Source organism: Lissotriton helveticus, chromosome 8 (assembly GCF_964261635.1).
Source record: "Lissotriton helveticus chromosome 8, aLisHel1.1, whole genome shotgun sequence".
Lineage (NCBI taxonomy): Eukaryota > Metazoa > Chordata > Amphibia > Caudata > Salamandridae > Lissotriton > Lissotriton helveticus.
This window is the reverse complement of record NC_136069.1, coordinates 364,649,491-364,668,261: the sequence shown is the minus strand read 5'-3', so window position 1 is coordinate 364,668,261 and position 18,771 is coordinate 364,649,491. Positions and strand designations below refer to the sequence as shown.

At 45.8% G+C, this 18,771-nt stretch overlaps 1 protein-coding gene across 2 annotated transcripts in view; it reads right to left on the bottom strand.

The window, feature by feature from the left end:
• FRY (FRY microtubule binding protein) overlaps positions 1-18,771 on the bottom strand; it is a 778,582-nt gene that overhangs the window by 143,364 nt on the left and 616,447 nt on the right. For both annotated transcript variants that reach the window (XM_078657150.1, XM_078657151.1), the window contains exons 42-46: positions 17,041-17,228; positions 13,480-13,574; positions 4,849-5,456; positions 3,444-3,541; positions 3,157-3,327 (exon numbers count right to left, since the gene is read on the bottom strand). In XM_078657150.1, coding sequence (XP_078513276.1) covers positions 3,157-3,327; positions 3,444-3,541; positions 4,849-5,456; positions 13,480-13,574; positions 17,041-17,228 — 1,160 coding nt within the window. The remainder of the gene's footprint in view (positions 1-3,156; positions 3,328-3,443; positions 3,542-4,848; positions 5,457-13,479; positions 13,575-17,040; positions 17,229-18,771) is intronic.

Genomic DNA, 18,771 nt, shown 5'->3' with positions numbered 1-18,771 from the left:
TCTGAATCCTATAGAGGGAATATCGATTGCACAATCTATAATTTCTGACAAAATGTTCTCACCCTCCTGCATGATCTTCAGGGCTTCCGCCTTGAATGATTCCGGAATAAGGTCAACAAATGCTGACATCTCGGACCACATTTGTCGGTCGTACCGTCCAAGAATGGCCAAGGAATTTTCCGCCCTTACCGTAGTCGGTGCCATGGTGGAAAACCTTTTTCTGATGGTATCCAGGCGTCGACCTTCTTGGTCAGGCGGGGATGTTAATGGAGGAGCTGGATTACGGGATCTCTTTTGTGCAGCTTGCATAATCACAGAGTCCGGCTTTGGTTGGGAAACGAGGCAGGTTGGTGAATTGTCAGGCGCCCTATATTTTTGGTCGAGGCGTGGCAGTACCGCCGGAACTGAATTGGGCCGTTGCATAAGTTTGAGTCCTTCCTGCCAAATAAAGTCTATAACTGGTATAGCACACACTTGTTTCAAGGGTTGATCCTTGAAATCATAGAGGTAACAATCCTCTTGTCTAGTGACCAAAGTTAAGTGGAAGCGTTTCGCCGCCCTTTCCAGTAAGAGGTGGAATCCTCCTATATCCACTGGAGGAGATGCCAGAGGGGAATCGGGAGGAGGGGACGGAGTATGAGTTTGATAATTGTCCCAATCTTTTAAAACAGCGTCATCATTCTGGTCCACATTATGATCGTCCTCATCGGCGTCCTAAGGAACTGGTGACCGAGCCGGTGCAACCGGAACTGATACTGGTATTGATGGTGGCATTGGAGAGGCCTGCGTAGAGGGTGGAAAACCACGATTGTAGTCTTCTAGCATATATTGCAAGTTTGAAATCAACGAAATTGGTAATTGAGCCAAAGGAACTCCTTGATCGTCATCATTATCATCATCTGCAATTGTGACATGGGACAGAAGATCCTCGTCATCATAGGCTTGGCATTTTATATGCAATTCTGATCGGCTATTTGCAGCCCGAAAGTTGTCATCTACATCTGATCCATCAGAGGCATCCACATCTGCAGACGCAAACAGTTGAGCAGGCAGACCTGTGGAATGCTGCAAAGGGCTCAAAACCAGTGGTGCGGGTCATAGTTTTTGGAAAGAGTCACCAGTTGTAGCTGTTGCCACTGTGAAGGTGGTTGCAGTCGCCAAAGAAAAATGCACCGTCGACGGGATCTTCGAGGCCATCGTCGACAATGAAACCGGCGTCGACGAAGAGGGTGTTGGCATCGACGAGGTCTTTAATGTCGACGGAGCCACCGGCGACGGCAAGACTACCGCCGACGAGACTGCCGACGATGAGGTACTCGCTGACGACGAGACCTTTATCGACAAAGATGTTAGCGTTGACGATGAAGAACGCAACACGAAGCCTTCCGCGACGAGTGATGTTTTGGAGGAGCCGTCGACGAAACGGATTTCTTGGCTGTCTACGAGATCTTTATCGTCGACTAGATAGGCCGAAACTCTAGAACCATCGTCGACGAGGTAGATGATGTCGTCTACGTCAACATAGAGCAGGTCGTCGTCGATGTGGAGATGGCGTAGACAGATCTCATTGTCGTCGTCGACAGGCACGTTGACCTTTTTTAGAGGAAAAGGGCACAACAGGAGTCTGCGATGCCAGAGAACTAGGTCCCGTAGGCGTAGAGGCCGGCAGACTCCGTGGGGGAACTGTATTCTGAGCCTCTGTGAGCTTCTTCTTTTTAAGGAAAGGAGAAGGAATCTCAGTCTCACACCCACACTTAAGAGAGGTCTTGGAATGGTGGGAAGACACACTCTCTTCGTCAGACACAGGGTTGTCCGAGGTCTTCAACTTCTGCAGCCACAGAAGGAGACGGGCCTCTCTATCCGTTAAAGTCTTTGACGAAAAGGTCCTGCACAACTTGCAATTCCTCACCTCATGATCCGGATATAAGCAATAAATGCATTTTTTATGAGGGTCCTCAGAAAAAAGGCGAAGTTTTCCACAGGCAGCACACGGCCTAAACAAAGACTTTTTGAAGAAGACATATTCTTGAGATTCTTGAAGGTTTTGATAGAAAAAAACTGATCAGAGCTCAGGGAGACTCCCTTCACACGACGTGCGGTAGAAAATCTGAGGGTTTGAGCTTCTGAGGAGAAGGTTCTAGAGGGTGCTACAGCCTGATTGGCTGGAATATGGACCATTATAACGACTTGGATATGTTACTAAAGTGTACACTCCCTCAATGCTTTCTATGAGTCAATGCTGTTCTATGGTACTTCAAATTTTATTTTTAAATATACATACTATTGGATATTTATAGTCTTATATCTTTATATATATTTATATGTATATATATGTATGTATATATATATGTTTCTTACCACTATTTTATGTACCGTGGGACTCCAACTTCGACAACGGGTAATTATTCAAGCATGTGAATCTATGAAAGACACCCTAATACTGGAGAAAAATAAGATACCAGTGGTGTGGACACATCAAAGTAACAACATTTTCACCACGCTGGACATGTAGCGCCAGAGACATTCGGACATGGACACAAGGAGCTGCCTGACTGAGCTATACGTTGTGGGACCGACATCCTGGTACTGACATGCCCAGGCACATATGATAGCCACTGAGGCATAGTAGTGTCAAAGAAGGTGTGGTTACTGTCAATAGATACAAAGTGTAATCCACACTGAAGTCTTGTCACGTGCCACAACCACAGTTGTTGAGCAAATTGACACATACATTTTCTTCTTGATCACACAAAAGAGCTGAACAACCTCAAACAGGTTTTGCCTTGCTTGGATTCAACAGTGTGATGTAGATGAGATGTTTGTGAGCAATGAATCTCCAGGGAAGCCCAATACCATAGAGTGTAATTAATATGGCAACTAAAGGTAGATCTCCCTACTTCTTGAATTCATCCTAGCATTGAGAGCTATACATCTTTTTGTGAAAGTATTTATTGAAGAGATAACCTGGTTAAATGGACAATTTTGGAACCTGGTAGCTCAAGAACTTTCTTTTGATGAAGTTATGTGCGTTTGGGGAAACAAGTGTGTCTCTCTGTACCACAGGATTAAGCACTTACAAAACTCTTAGTGTAGTACAGCCAGATTAGGCACTTACAAAACTTTTAGTACAGACACCACATTAAACAGAATGCTTACCTCAGCCAAGTATGTCACCATATTCAGAGTTATGTCTGTGAACGCTTCGTGGAGATAGCGGCAAACAACGTTCACCCAGGTAGCGCAGTCTCTCGTGTAAGCATGCGTCTTATAGAGGGTCATGACGTGTGCAAGGTTTGCTAGCTTCGAGTTCTTTTCTTCCAGGCACACCTGGTAGAGAGCCACATAGCAGTTGGTTAAGAACCTGCGGGTGGTTGACAAGCAACGGGCAAAAGGCACACGTGAACAGCGCCTGTAAGGATAGGCATGGAAGAGGTGTTTCCTACCTGAGCGATCCTTTCTGCAACATCCTTACAGAACTGGTTCGGGGTGTCAAAGTGCTGAATCAAATGAGGCAGGAGACACAAGACATTCAATGGGAACCCTGGTGCAGACAACACAATCAGTGCAGGCTTTTGGTAGGAGAAAAACAACATATCACAGCAACAACACATTTCCTATACGAGGGAATAAATACAGTAAATGATCTTGCTACTTCCTGCACTAAATAATGGAATGACTGGAAGAACTTGATGAACAACTTCTTGTGTTTCAGGGTCCTATCTGCACACACACGTACATAGAGCTTAAATTTACAACGAATACTATGGGGGCGATTCACAAAGGTATGGAATTAGCCTTGCTAAGCTTTTTACCTTCGTAATAATCTTTCCAAAGAAGCCTTGCATCATTTAGGTGAGTTTATGGTGCTCTTATTTGGGTTTAAGTTAGTAGAGGCAGGACATACCTACACTAGAAGATTGTACCTACTCCTGGTTTTGAGAATCATGTGTAGTGTACTACGTATACAGCATGTTTTTGTGCAGACCTAAAGTACTTGGACAAAAAAGCTTAGTGAGTCTCGCCCTACGGTTTAATCAGATGATAGTCTTAACAATTAACAACACCCATTTCCTAAATATAAATAGATTTTACTTTGGCTATAGTGGAACAGCTGATAAAACAATCGCACATTTATAAAGACTAATGTATTCAATATGAATAAAATGTAGGCTTATCGCAAACATATTTGCAATGAAAAAGATGTCAAGCACCGGTGAACATTACAATTCGGACATGACTTCAATAACAATCATATAAGAAGCTGCAGAAAGTGTAAAACAATGCTGGCTATCTCTTTAAAAGAGTGCAAATTCTGAGCTCTAATAAGCGGCCCCTTAAGTGAGAACATAGCGTTCTATGCTATGGGAACTATCTAATCTGTAGGAAATGCAGGCATGGCCCTCTCGCTGTGAGCCAGGGGTTTTAATATTTAAACACATTGGTTATTTACAGCAATTCTCAGCTCCAACCCGATGACAGTGTTAAACTAATAATGAGGAATAAGGGTAAGAGCTATTTATTTTTTATATAGCACATTATACTGCAGTCGTACCGTTCACATGCCTGTAAATAATAGCTGTTACTATTACCAAATGCAACGCTACTCTATTCACCCACCTCCGGGAGACAAGAGGCTGAGTTGGCCTCCTAAGCATTTGAACTTGTAAGATGAAGATCACACCAAATGTCAGCACCTCATCAGTCTTAAAATGTATCAGTGATGTACTTTTCCTCTTTTTAAAGAGCTATGCTGATGTGAGTGCAATTATATCACAATGTGCATTAATGTTGTCTAGCTTGGCCTGCATAGTAATTTAAAATAAGCATCGAAAGGTGTCAAGGCTTTACCTATTGCTTGAGAGGCGTCCACCATGGATATCCGCGACACGGGCGTAAGGGTGCTGAAGAGCTGGAGGGTCAGGTCTGTCGTAGTGAGAGACGTGAATCCCTTCAATAGCAGCTGCTGTAAGCCAGAAAAGTCAGTCCACTTCAGCTGACCCTGCAACTTCTCCAGCTTCTCCCTGTTTTCGGTTTTCTCAAGGGGTAAGTGGGACAGCAGTTTATTAAGCAACCTCAACGCCATCAGATACTCAAATTCGAAGTCCGACTCCATCAAAGCGACAGCCACCCAAAAGATGGTGGCTAGGAGGTTGGTCGGGTTATTGATATGGGAGGGGTCCGTGATGTTGTCCTTCAAAGAGGAAGAGCTCCTGGTTTTCGAGGCCACGCCTTGCTGTGTGCAGGCCTGAATCCTGTCCAGCGTGGCGCTGCGCGGGGGGTCGGACGACTTGTCCACATCACCAAACTTCTTTGGCACAGAGAAGCTCCTTTGGTGTCTGCTGCGTTCTGCGGTGGTGGTATTGCCACCCAAGCCGCCGGCGTTTACATTTAATTGCCCTGTGCTTTTCCGGTTCGCAGTCTGTTTGGCCCCTGAAGTCAGATCAGGCGAGGATGACCTGAATAAAGTGAGTTAATCACACACACACGTGAAATATGGTTAGAAAACCTACAAAAAAGACATGTACATTAAATCCACATCCTTACCTTTACCACAATGCATGGAGTAGTGCAAAACTCACTAAAGAACCTGTCCAATGTTTGCAGTTTATCAAAAGCAGTATCTAGTTTTAGCTTGACCACAAAACTGGCAGCCTTCTCGTTGCCTCACCATAATGTTTAGATTTTGCTACCATGGGTACAAGAATAAAGACAGTAACTGATGTCATAAGGCTACTAAGAACGTGCTTGTCAGTCATTATGAAATCATAATATGTCGCCTTCTAAATTGATTTAGCTTCAGTTACTGTTCAACCATGCTATTTACACCAATTTCATTTGCTCCATTATGGAGATTTTTTAAGGAATTCCAAGCTTAAAACATTTTATTCATTTCTAGGTCGATACAGCGTTTTTAACAGCTTGAAGGGCAGACTGGATATATCATATTTTCACCGAGAACACTACAGACCTTCATCATCTCCAATATATTCCTAAGCAAACATATTCATAATTCTCAGCTGAAATACTTTAACGGTTGCAGTTTTCCAGAAAGTCGTTTTGAGTTGCTACATTTCAGCACCATGGACAGCTTTTGCTATTGAATGAGTCTGATAGACCCTCTATAGGGCATTAATTGATCAGGCTCCTGTCACTTCATTATCAAGCATTAGCAAAGCCAGTAGGTTTTGCTTATGCAATATAAATTGGTTTTGTCAATGTTTTAGACATGTACAACAGCACAGGCTGTTGTCCTACATGGCTTCAAGTAAAAGGATGAGAGGATGTGGCACTACAGTCAGAGATGCCAACCTTGCTACTGGGGAACCGGTTCGAGTCCCGGCGTCTGCTAAACATCCTATGATTCTGGGCAAATCTCTCAATCCCCCCATGTCTGATCAAATACAAATAAAAAAATCCCAAAACGAAAGGACTCCTGTGTAATGCAAGTGGTACTCCTGTAATGCACTCCAATACCTTCACGTCGAGATTGCACTACATAAAAACGCCCAAAATATTATATAGCACTAGGGTTAGAGCTGCCGACCTTGCTACTGGGGAACCGGTTTGAGTCTCGGCGTCTGCAAAACATCCTGTAATCCTTGCAAATCACTTAATCTCCCCATGTCTAATTGAATAATTATTATTATTTTTTTTAAATGAAGTACTGCTGCAATGGCAGAATTCCCCAGGCATCCACTGTGACACTACTGTATCTGGTGGTCATCAGGGGAATATCTGGAGTGATGGATAAGAAGACAAATAACGGATTAAAATGGATCTACCACATAAAGCTTGTTGTTTGTTATAAAATGGTGCAAACTGCTGTTTTGGTGCAAAAATGTATTTCTACAGTTGCAATCATCGATGAGAAGCCAAACCGCCCAACAACTAGAACAATTTTTTTTTACCAATTGTATTTATTGTGTCAGCCTGCCATAGACAGGCCATACAATGCACATAGCAAGATATATTCACTTGTAAGATTAAATAACATAATTCAATAACTAAAACATAACATTTATGGTAAAACACGCTAATACACAGTAAAACAACCGGCTCTAAAAGGGTGATACTTCTAAAACAAATTGTTCATTGGGGCTGATCAAAGTAGCAAGAATTCTAGAAACACGTAGATAATTAAAAGATCATCAAAGCAAGCCATTTGTAAAAAGCTTCTCAAGATGGCCTTACTACCAAGAGAGTACTATTGCCTGGCCATTGGCCAGTTCTAGAGCGTGAATTCTTGTAAGGACGCATGAATACAACTGACCAGAAGAACATCAATTGCTGGGCCGCCTAGGTGATTTAAAAACCAATCAAAACAATTTATCTCACTAATAAAGTGCATTTCAAAGAGGCCCTGTGTCACGAGGACATGGTCCCTGTCATGGACGGACGGGGTGTGCCTACTAACAGTTGTCCGTTTCCGCCCCGTCCGCAGGAACCCTTGGACGTGTCCTGGAGTTTCTCTACGCTACCTTCGATGACGCCGCCTCTGGCCCTGCCTTCCGTGACATCAGGGAGGAGTTCCCTGGCGCTCCCAACATTCGACCAATCAGGACGGAGGACGTCATTGGACCCGAGCCAATCGTTGGAACCTGGGGCGTTTAAGGAAGCCCCGTGTCTGTCTGCGGACGCGGAACCTCCAGGAGAGCAGCTGAGCCAAGAGGAGCACGCCAACACCGAAGAAGACGGAAGTACCGAAGAGCCTCGTCACAGGTTGCCGGAGCCGAGACTCGACAAGCCAGGAGGCCAACGGAACCACGAGCCGCCCTGCCACACTTCCAGGGGAGAAGTGTGGCTCCACAAGGTACGAGGGCGTTTCCAAGGGTTGTTTGGAACACGGGGCGGGACGGGGTAGTGTGAGGGTGGTCACAGCTTGTATCACGTCCCCGGCGTCACTTTACAGGACCGACCCTACTCCACGAAGGTGGCGGAACCCTGGTGATCCCTCACTCCCCAGCCCCCTCCCACTCCTTGACCTCATTTCAGCCATTAACGCGGCTGTTTGTTTTCCTTTCTTTCTGAGCAGACATCCGGACCCGAGAAGAGCGAGAGGGAGAGCCCATATGAAGACCCAAGAGAAGGAAGCCCAAACCAGGAAGGAAAGCCCCCTTACAGGACTCATTGCCGACCTATATGCTCCTCTACTCTCTTGACCACTTACAACAACTGTCAATAAAAGGTTATCTGAAACCCTCAGTCCGTAGCGTCCATCCTTCCCCGGCCCAACCGTCACAATTGGCGAGCCAGATAGGAGTCTAGGGAGAACCACGCCATCCGATACAGAATGGAAAACATATTATCCCAAATGGAAGCAGACCGGTCTGCGTTCACCCAAGCCATCCAAAGCCAGTCGGATAATATACTGAAACTGGCAGAGGGACAGACCCAGCTGATGACTGTTCTGGGTCAAGGAAGGACTGCGGCCCCACCCCCAGGCACGGTAGTTCCGCTGCAGAAGTTCACCCCCGGGGAAGACCCCCTTGCCTTCTTTTTGAATTTTGAAAGGGCCGCGAGAGCTAGTTCATGGCCTGGGGATAGGTGGCCTTTTTACATGGTGCCCCTGTTGATAGGGGAAGCCCAGGCAGCATACCAGACGGTGAATCGGGATGGCACCACGGCCTACGCCGTAGTCAAACAATACATCCTCGACAGGTTGGGGGTTGATGAAGAAACTCATCGACTACGGTTCCGTCAAGAAAGAGGGACTCCCGGAGATCTACCAAAGACTTTGTTCTTCAAGTTGAAGGAAGCGGCTGATCTGTGGCTAAAACCCCAGGAAGGTAATATCGATGCCATCATGAACAAAGTATATCTGGAACAGTTCATAGAATCACTCCCATTCGGCACTCAGAGATGGCTTAAACAACATGCGGGACTGACGTTGGATCACGCCATAGAAATGGCCACTTGTTATGCACGGGCTCAAGGCAAGCTGTATATGAGGGAGCCCGATAAACCAATCAAGACTATTCCTCCTGTCAAACTTGAGAAAAAAAAAAAAACCCTTGCCGGAACCACCTCGGTTGCGGTTCCAACGACCTGAACTGCCAAACTCTGGACCTCAGTGTTATGATTGTGGAGAGTGGGGTCACATAGCGCGGTATTGTCGAAAAAAAAAGGATAAAGAAGATGAACCCATGGACGTGAGCTATGCCCCCAGGTCCATACTTTACGCTCAGGAAACAGGCACCACTTTCTATGTAAGAGTTTCTCTTAATGGTACCTCTATAAGGGCATTGTTGGATTCCGGCTGCAAACACTCAGTTATTCGCGAGGATCTAGTAAGACACTCTTCTCTCATCCCAGGGGAATTTGTCAACATACGTTGTGTCCATGGGGATGTGAAAGAATACCCTGTAGCCAGAGTCACATTGCACGCCCCCTCAGGGAAAGAGATGGAAGTAACCATAGGGGTTATGTCCAGATTACCAGAGGCTATTATCATAGGGACAGATAATCCCTCCTTCAATGCACTATTGCTAGACACCCTACAACACCTGTCTCTTCCCCACGATACCTTACTAGCCTCAGAACCTTGGGCCAGGGACACTCATTTCCGAATAGCCCAGTTGAATGACGCGAGTCTTACAAACGCATGGCAGGTTGCACGAGACGGACAGGATCCCTCCTCTAGACGTTACCCTACTTTTCTTGAGAAAAATGGTCTACTCTATAGGCCCGCGAAAGCAGAGGCAGAGCCTTAACTGTTGGTCCCGAACGACTTTCGTGACCAGATACTGTTTTTTGGTCATGCCCATCTTTTGGCCGGTCACTCAGGGGCAGAAAAAACGGGTCAAGCCATATTGCGTCATTTTTTCTGGCCAGGTATCTACGCTCAAGTCCAAAAATACTGTCAGGAGTGTAGGATCTGTCAAAAACGAAACCCCTACACTCCCCCTCCGGTGCCTCTGGTTCCTATGCCCATTATAGGGGTCCCCTTCGATCGCATAGGAATGGACTTGATCGGCCCATTGCCTAAGTCATCTAGAGGCCATCAGTATGCCCTTGTATTGGTTGACTACGCTACACGATATCCAGAGGCTTTTCCTCTTAAAGCAGCTACTTCAGCAGCCATCGCCCAGAGGTTAGTGGAGGTTTTCTCTCGTATGGGTTTTCCCAGGGAAATAATTACCGATCAGGGTACCCCTTTTGTTTCCCGTATGATGCAACAAGTATGTGTGCAGTTAAACATCAAACACATTAAAACATCTGTGTACCACCCCCAGACAGATGGGTTGGTCGAGCGATATAACGGCTCCTTGAAACTAACACTCAAAAAACTTCTGTCTGGGGACGGGAAGAATTGGGACCAGTTGCTACCTCTTGCCCTCTTTGTGCTTCGTAGTCAAAAACAGGCCAGCCTAGGGACCTCCCCATTCGAGTTGTTGTTCGGAAGAGCGTCGGGAACGCTTCTCGAAATAACGAAAGATAGTTGGGAAGCTGAGGGAGCACAGGAAGCTGAGGCCCTATTAGATTATACCCGCCAGCTACAGACCAGGCTACACAAACTCAGAACACTTGCCCACGATCATTTGGCCATAGCACAAGCCAAACAGAAAGCCTTCTATGATAGAGGCAAGAAATGGAGGGTGCTTGATGTCGGGGACTGGGTTCTAATTTTGTTACCCTCCTCGACGCATAAAATGAAAAAAGAGTGGCAAGGGCCCTTCAGAATCATTCGGAAGATAGGGCGTACTACATATCTTGTACAACTGGGAAGGGGCAAATCTCAAATGTCCCACATTAATCTCTTGAAAAAATGGCTAGGTAAACCGCCACAAACAGTCAATGTGGCTTCTCCGGTAACCGACACTACCCATACAGTCTGGGATACTCCTATAAACAAGGATCTTTCTCCTGGACAACAAGAGGAAATCAAGTCTCTTATGTTGTCATATTCGGAAGTGTTCTTTGACCAACCGGGGTGTACTCATTTGGCAGAACATTTCATACCTACTCCCCCTAACACAGTTGTGAAACAGAGACCCTACCGGATCCCAGAGGCAAGACGTCAAGCATTCCAGACGGAGGTACAAAACATGCTGAAATCCGGGATCATAGTACCCTCCCACTGCAACTGGTGCTCACCGGTGGTGTTAGTGCCAAAACCAGATGGGAGCATCCGTTTTTGTATAGATTTCAGGGCCGTTAACAGGGTGTCGAAACAAGATGCGTACCCCTTACCTCGGGTTGATGAACTCCTGGAACGCCTTGGTGAGGCCCGTTATATAACCACCATTGACCTCACCAAGGGATATTGGCAGATACCCCTTGCCCCTAAGGATAGAGAAAAAACGGCCTTCTCCACCCCTTCTGGGCATTTCCACTTTACAGTAATGCCCTTTGGGTTACATGGGGCACCAGCAACGTTTCAGAGGGTTATGGATACACTACTGGCACCTCACTTGTCCTATGCCTCGGCTTATTTAGACGATATTGTCGTGTTCAGTAAGACCTGGGACGACCACCTAGTACATCTGGGAAACATATTGTCAAGTCTGAAAGAGGCCAATTTACATATCAACGCAAAAAAATCTAGAGTTGCTTTTCAGCAAGTCAAGTACCTGGGCTATCTTCTAGGGGACGGCCAGATAATGCCTCAGACTGAGAAACTCGAAGCTATTAAGGCGTTACCATACCCGTCCACAAAGAAAGATCTCCGGGCTTTCTTGGGATTGGTGGGCTATTATCGCCGGTTTATTTCTCAGTTCGCAAACCTGGCCGGTCCTCTCACTGATCTCTTGGGCAAAGCTGTTAAATCCTCCTCTCTACCGACCCCTTCTGTCATACACACCTCTGCTTTCCAGGCTTTGAAAGACGCTCTCACTTCTTCCCCTGTTCTCATTTCCCCTGATTTCACGAAACCATTCATCCTGCAGACTGATGCTTCTGGGGTTGGCATCGGGGCGGTTCTTTCCCAGGAAGATGAACATGGTGCTGAGAGACCTGCGCTATTTATCAGCCGCAAGCTGTTTCCTAGAGAGCAGGCTTATTCGACGATCGAGAAGGAGTGCCTGGCTGTTCGATGGGGAGTGGAAAAGCTGAGGTACTATCTCGAGGGGAGGCCCTTTATCTTATTTACCGATCATGCCCCCTTGACCTGGCTCCAACGTAACAGGGGTCACAATGATCGGATCCTGCGTTGGTTCCTGGCTCTGCAGCCTTTCCAGATTGACGTTCGACATAGGAAGGGTTCTCTGCAGGGGAATGTCGACTTTCTCTCCCGCTTTCCTCTTTCCCCCGATCGGGTCAATCGTGGGGGTGGGATGTGTCACGAGGACATGGTCCCTGTCATGGACGGACGGGGTGTGCCTACTAACAGTTGTCCGTTTCCGCCCTGTCTGCAGGAACCCTTGGACGTGTCCTGGAGTTTCTCTACGCTACCTTCGATGACGCCGCCTCTGGCCCTGCCTTCCGTGACGTCAGGGAGGAGTTCCCTGGCGCTCCCAACATTCGACCAATCAGGACGGAGGACGTCATTGGACCCGAGCCAATCGTTGGAACCTGGGGCGTTTAAGGAAGCCCCGTGTCTGTCTGCGGACGCGGAACCTCCAGGAGAGCAGCTGAGCCGAGAGGAGCACGCCAACACCGAAGAAGACGGAAGTACCGAAGAGCCTCGTCACAGGTTGCCGGAGCCGAGACTCGACAAGCCAGGAGGCCAACGGAACCACGAGCCGCCCTGCCACACTTCCAGGGGAGAAGTGTGGCTCCACAAGGTACGAGGGCGTTTCCAAGGGTTGTTTGGAACACGGGGCGGGACGGGGTAGTGTGAGGGTGGTCACAGCTTGTATCACGTCCCCGGCGTCACTTTACAGGACCGACCCTACTCCACGAAGGTGGCGGAACCCTGGTGATCCCTCACTCCCCTGCCCCCCTCCCACTCCTTGACCTCATTTCAGCCATTAACGCGGCTGTTTGTTTTCCTTTCTTTCTGAGCAAACATCCGGACCCGAGAAGAGCGAGAGGGAGAGCCCATATGAAGACCCAAGAGAAGGAAGCCCAAACCAGGAAGGAAAGCCCCCTTACAGGACTCATTGCCAACCTATATGCTTCTCTACTCTCTTGACCACTTACAACAACTGTCAATAAAAGGTTGTCTGAAACCCTCAGTCTGTAGCGTCCATCCTTCCCCGGCCCAACCGTCACACCCTGATACTATAAATACAGTGCACGTGCATAGCATCCATCCGGCTCAAGATCGTTAATACTTAAAAAATAAATTTATCTCAGCTGACCAGAGCACATCTGGTTAGAATCAAATACAGGCGGCTCAAGGACAGTCAATGGGATATTCAGTTAAAATAATTACGTAAAAACTGCTTTAAAAGCTCATCAATTGCACGATTAGTGCAGTTGTCTAGTTACTATCCAAGGCACATATATGTATGACGAGACTTGATCAATAATTTGATCAGGGTCAGTATGCAACTAGAACACAACGGTACAAGAATTACTACCACACATGGATCTTACCGGGATAAAACTGCTAGCAAATCACTGTTCTTCAGGCAGTCTGACAAATTATCCACTGCAGCTTCTAGGGTCAGGAGAGCCTCCATGACATAGCCCTGGTAAATGAGTATAGAAAGGCATTTTAGAAAGACAATTCACTTGCCACCCCCAGAGAGGAATGCATACACTGGGCAAAGTACAGGTGGTGTAAATGTCATTCCACGTGTACAATCTGAATGCAGCGCTATACAATGGCCTGATAATTATACATTATACAATGGTGGATTTTGGACAGAGTGATCATCACTCGAACCTAGACATTAAAAAGAAAGCTTTCAAAATGAACATTGCATTTAAGAGTCTCTCATATGAGCTAACATAGATTCTGGCCGATGTCTGCTCCAAGAGTCCTGCTACTCAAACAAGGTGTCTGCACAGAAAAGAAACAGGCAGACTGAGTGGCCTCATTGCCTTAATCTATCATCCAATTAAATGTGTCTTTTTTATTAAAATGGCCCTTGGTTTATCAATTGGTTAATATTACATTTTTTATTTATTCTTGAATTTTTACTTGTGCAACAATGAAGTCATATGCACTGCTCTTGGCGAGGCTCAAAAGAGCCGGGTACTTGTTAATAAATGCCGCTGGATGCCACAATCTGCTAAACTGTAACTGGCCTCGGTGTGCAAGCCACAATACTGCAAGGCACCAGCTATTGCCAAGGGAAAAATGGCTCAATAGCCACTGTAGGCTGTACGAAGAGCAAAGCATCTCTTCATCGAGAAAAAAAATGATGAAAAACCAGACAGCATGAGACAGCAACCTAAAAAGGGCTCTTCACATGCAGCTGCTGATGGACCGCCTGTAGAGAGTAACCTGATAAAAGACAGAGATGATGGTGGAAGCAGTGGAACATGGTTGTATGACACAACCATGCATGCCTAAACCACGCATTCCTTAATAACAAGGTCGGAATGCCGTATGAATCTTAACCACGTATTCTTTTACCATGTAAGTCTTTACAAAAACTTGCCTTAGGAAAAGCGATGGACTTTGGGAAAGTATAATTTACTATTCCAACTCCAGTCTGTTCAACAGTAGGGAAAGCACAGGACCTTAAAGTCCAACAGCGCTTTATCTAAGGCATGTCGTTGTAACGACATGCGTGGTAGAGGAATGAGTGGTTAAGACGCATTTGTTGGTCCGAACGCGTTGCACAGGCAATGCGTGATTCGGCCATCCCGTGGAACATTAAAGATGTCCAAGATAATTACTGGTTGGGTAACAAATACTGTTGTGCATTTTGCATCTGGACTCTGAGGTCAACTACTGCCTGTTAGTGGTACCTGTGGATGCCAGATTTGTTTAAAGGATGTGGAAGGAGTAGGAAAACTCAAGACCTCATAAGGTCTTGTTTAGAAACCCAGAGAGAACAACCTCAAAAGCACTGCTTTCACTTCTATCAGGGAAACTATGTCAACCACAGAAGTGGAAGTCGCATGGGATTTAAACTGAAAATTCCAAACAGATGTCATTGGAAGTTCTCTAGCTTTTCAACCTTTTGTGAAGCTGTATTCCTAAAAGGTGCAAACCAAAATAAAACACTGTCCTAAACCATAACGAACAACATTTGTAATAATGGACGCAGCATTGAAACGGCACATTTCAACCATGATGGCCATCTGCATGCTATGTGATCTGCATGCATCACCAATAGAATGCAAAAGAACTGTGTCACCTGGTTGGCCTGATGCCTGGTGAACATATTAGTTTACATTGTGCTCATTGTTAGTGTCCTTTATCATAAGAAGGTGGTTTCGCGACACCCACAATATTAATGGGGTGAAAACATACTAGGCCAGACTTCACACACAGTCGGCATGTATGGGGTGGTTAGGGTGGGCTGATGAAGTCCGGTGCATTCATGTGTAGTATGATTGTGATCATGGTGTTACAGTGACAATAATGACTTAATTTCATATAGTGCTTTATCCATCACTTCTACTGTTTCTGTAGTGTTTCTATTACCCACTTTAGTGTCAACCAAAGATACCTTTATGGAGCCTCCCCACAGTCCAGAGGTTATTCTTTGTCCCAGCTTATGGGTACCTTGCCATCCAGTGCCAGGAATAGAAGGCATCAAGTTACTCTTGAAGCTGTTAAAACCAAAACCTTGCAGAGTCAATTACCCAAAGAATGCGTGACCATGTCCCATTCCCTAACAAGTCTACTCACTTTCACCAGATCCTTTTTCTGCAGACCAATGTGAACTGTAGTCTGTTCTCAAATTCCTGAAAATTGCTTTTTATGTTATGTCAATTTCAACTTAGTTGGCCTAAGGTGCATAGGGTCCAGGTACAGTGTATTTCCAGAAGCAATTTGCAACTCCTGAACTCATTTTCTCTGTCCTGCTTGATGAAAAGCCACCGGGTCAATGTCTTCGCTCTGTGTGCTGATGTGTCAAAGAAGTCATGGAAGAATTGCATCCCCCTATAGCCGAGCAAGGGTGACCCACTTGCACGTAGAAGTCACTGTCCACACAAGATGCAGGTAGCACCCACTTTGTCACAAAATATAATGACCTCGTCACCATATTTTACTGCTCCGAAGTCATTTTTGATTGAATAATTTCTTTATTGGCGGATGGAATACTGCATCACAAACGCGATGGATATCCCGTCCGCTGTATTACAAATTCCACAGGATATAATAGAAATGTAAAACGGCGGACGGGATCGCCGTCACATTTGTGACGCAGTATTCCCTCCGCCAATATAGTAAGCAGGCCCTTAGTCGCAACAGATATTACACTTCAGCACTCCCACCATTCTAAGTAACTCCCTAACATTAGTTATTATTCTTAAAAATCGAAACTTGCCCTTATGTTGTAGTATAACAAATCCTAAATTAATTAATCGTGTAGTACATCTAAAGGAAAATATGATTTAATAGTTGATTCTAGTGGAATCATGAAAAATGAATGTATTTATGAGCAGTCAAAAGTAAAGAAAGAAAAAAAAGAGATTTGGTAGCATTCAGAGAGAGCACCACAGACAGGATCACATGAGTGCCCCTTCATTAGGGCCACAGAGTATTATGGACCATGCAGCCTTTGCATCTGCCTTTGCAGGCTGAGGCTTCCAAGACCAGCGGCCTGCAGCAGGTGGTCCCTCCTGGGCTGGAACAGGTCAGGATTTGATTTGCCAAAGAAAGAGTCCCCTAACTGGTTTTTAGCTTCAATGAACAGCTTTAATGAACGTGCAACATCATGACGTCATGAGATTACTTCAGTGAAAATGTATTCAGTGTATTGTTGAAATGAAAGATCACCTCAATTAACCTCTTTAAGTATTTAACTGCTAAAATGAAGGCTGGAAAAGACGAAAAACTAAATCATTGCATCTAGCACACAGGCGTGTGGGCCTGACTGAAGGCACAAGACGGATGGCCTCTTCCCGCCTTGTCTGAGTGCTGCCATCAGTTATTTTGATGTTTCTGAAGTCAAAAGGAACAAGCAAGCGTACGTTAAAATGATTTGTGCTCGCTATAGGGACACACAATGCAATAAATATTCCCTTTACCTGGATCTCATCGCCATGTTCTCCAATGACTTCCACCAACCTTGAGACAAGGTCAGACAGGGCATGTGCCGAGAGCGGCTGCTTCAGCGCCCTCAGTATTTGGAACGAGCGACCTGCATAGTGCCTAGAAGAGCTGGCCAGGGCTGTCTGCAGCGCAACCTCACTCAGGTGCTGCTCGAGATGGAAACCTGCGAGAGTAAAGAAACAGTAAAGCAAGCATACAATCAAATATCAGATTCATGAGAGAGAGGAGGATTCCAATGCAGGCTAGCATATGAATATTAATCCTAATACTTAAAACAATTCACCATGCATATAAAACGAAACATAATTCAACTCATACAAACATGACTGTTTTTTCTCAGACTGGAACTGAAACAATATCACTGAATTTAAATCTACGAAATATGTATCCCAAATCTTGTCCCAACCGGAATCTAATACCCGGTGACATTTAAATCTTGGAATACATTCAACGCACAGCAAGAGTATAGAATGTCCCACAGAACATAGCACCCTGAGAAAGACGCTCCAAAAAGCATTAAAGCATACGAAACAAGGAAACGTATACAAGGGAAACAATTATAAAAGGATACAAAGCATATATTGTAGGCCTCGTTAAAGTGACTAAAGGCCTCATTTACTGTTGGGTGTGCAGTTGGTGCAGCATAAGGCTTCTTTATGCCACCCCGGCATGAATACCGCCTCCACGTCACACCCCAACTTTAGAAATCCACACTATGCTGTCCAGCAAGTTATAGCAGCCAGCTTAGATTTTTTTTTTATTTGTGGGTTGTTTTTGAAAACCAAACCATTATTGACCATGACACACTGGAAGTTTTTCCCAGTGCTTGAGGGTCATTTTGTTTTCTATTCATGGCAACCAGGTTATCCCTTGTGCTTGCAAGCAGGATAACCTGGCCCTAGGTGAGGTGGCTTTCCAACGATGTGATTGGTAGGTGAGGTGGCTTTCCAAAGATGTGATTGGTAGCTGAGGTGGCCTTCCAAAGATGTGATTGGCAACTGAGGTGGCCTTCCAAAGATGTGATTGGCAGCTGTGGTGGCCTTCCAAAGATGTGACTGGCAGCTGAGGTAGCCTTCCAAAGATGGGATTGGTAGCTGAGGTGGCCTTCCAAAGATGGGATTGGTAGCTGAGGTGGCCTTCCAAAGATGGGATTGGTAGCTGAGGTGGCCTTCCAAAGATGGGATTGGTAGCTGAGGTGGCCTTCCAAATATGGGATTGGTAGCTGAGGTGGCCTTCCAAAGATGGGATTGGTAGCTGAGCTGGCCTTCCAAAGATGGGATTGGTAGCTGAGCTGGCCTTCCAAAGATGGGATTGGTAGCTGAGGTGGCCTTCCAAAGATGTGATTGGCAGCTGAGGTGGCTTTCCAAAGATGGAATTGGTAGCTGAGGTGGCCTTCCACAGATGGGATTGGTAGCTGAGGTGGCCTTCCAAAGATGGGATAGGTAGCTGAGGTGGCCTTCCAAAGATGTGATTTGCAGCTGAGGTGGCTTTCCAAAGATGGAATTGGTAGCTGAGGTGGCTTTCCACAGATGGGATTGGTAGCTGAGGTGGCCTTCCAAAGATGGGATAGGTAGCTGAGGTGGCCTTCCAAAGATGTGATTTGCAGCTGAGGTGGCTTTCCAAAGATGGAATTGGTAGCTGAGGTGGTCTTCCAAAGATGGGATTGGTAGCTGAGGTGGCCTTCCAAAGATGGGATTGGTAGTTGA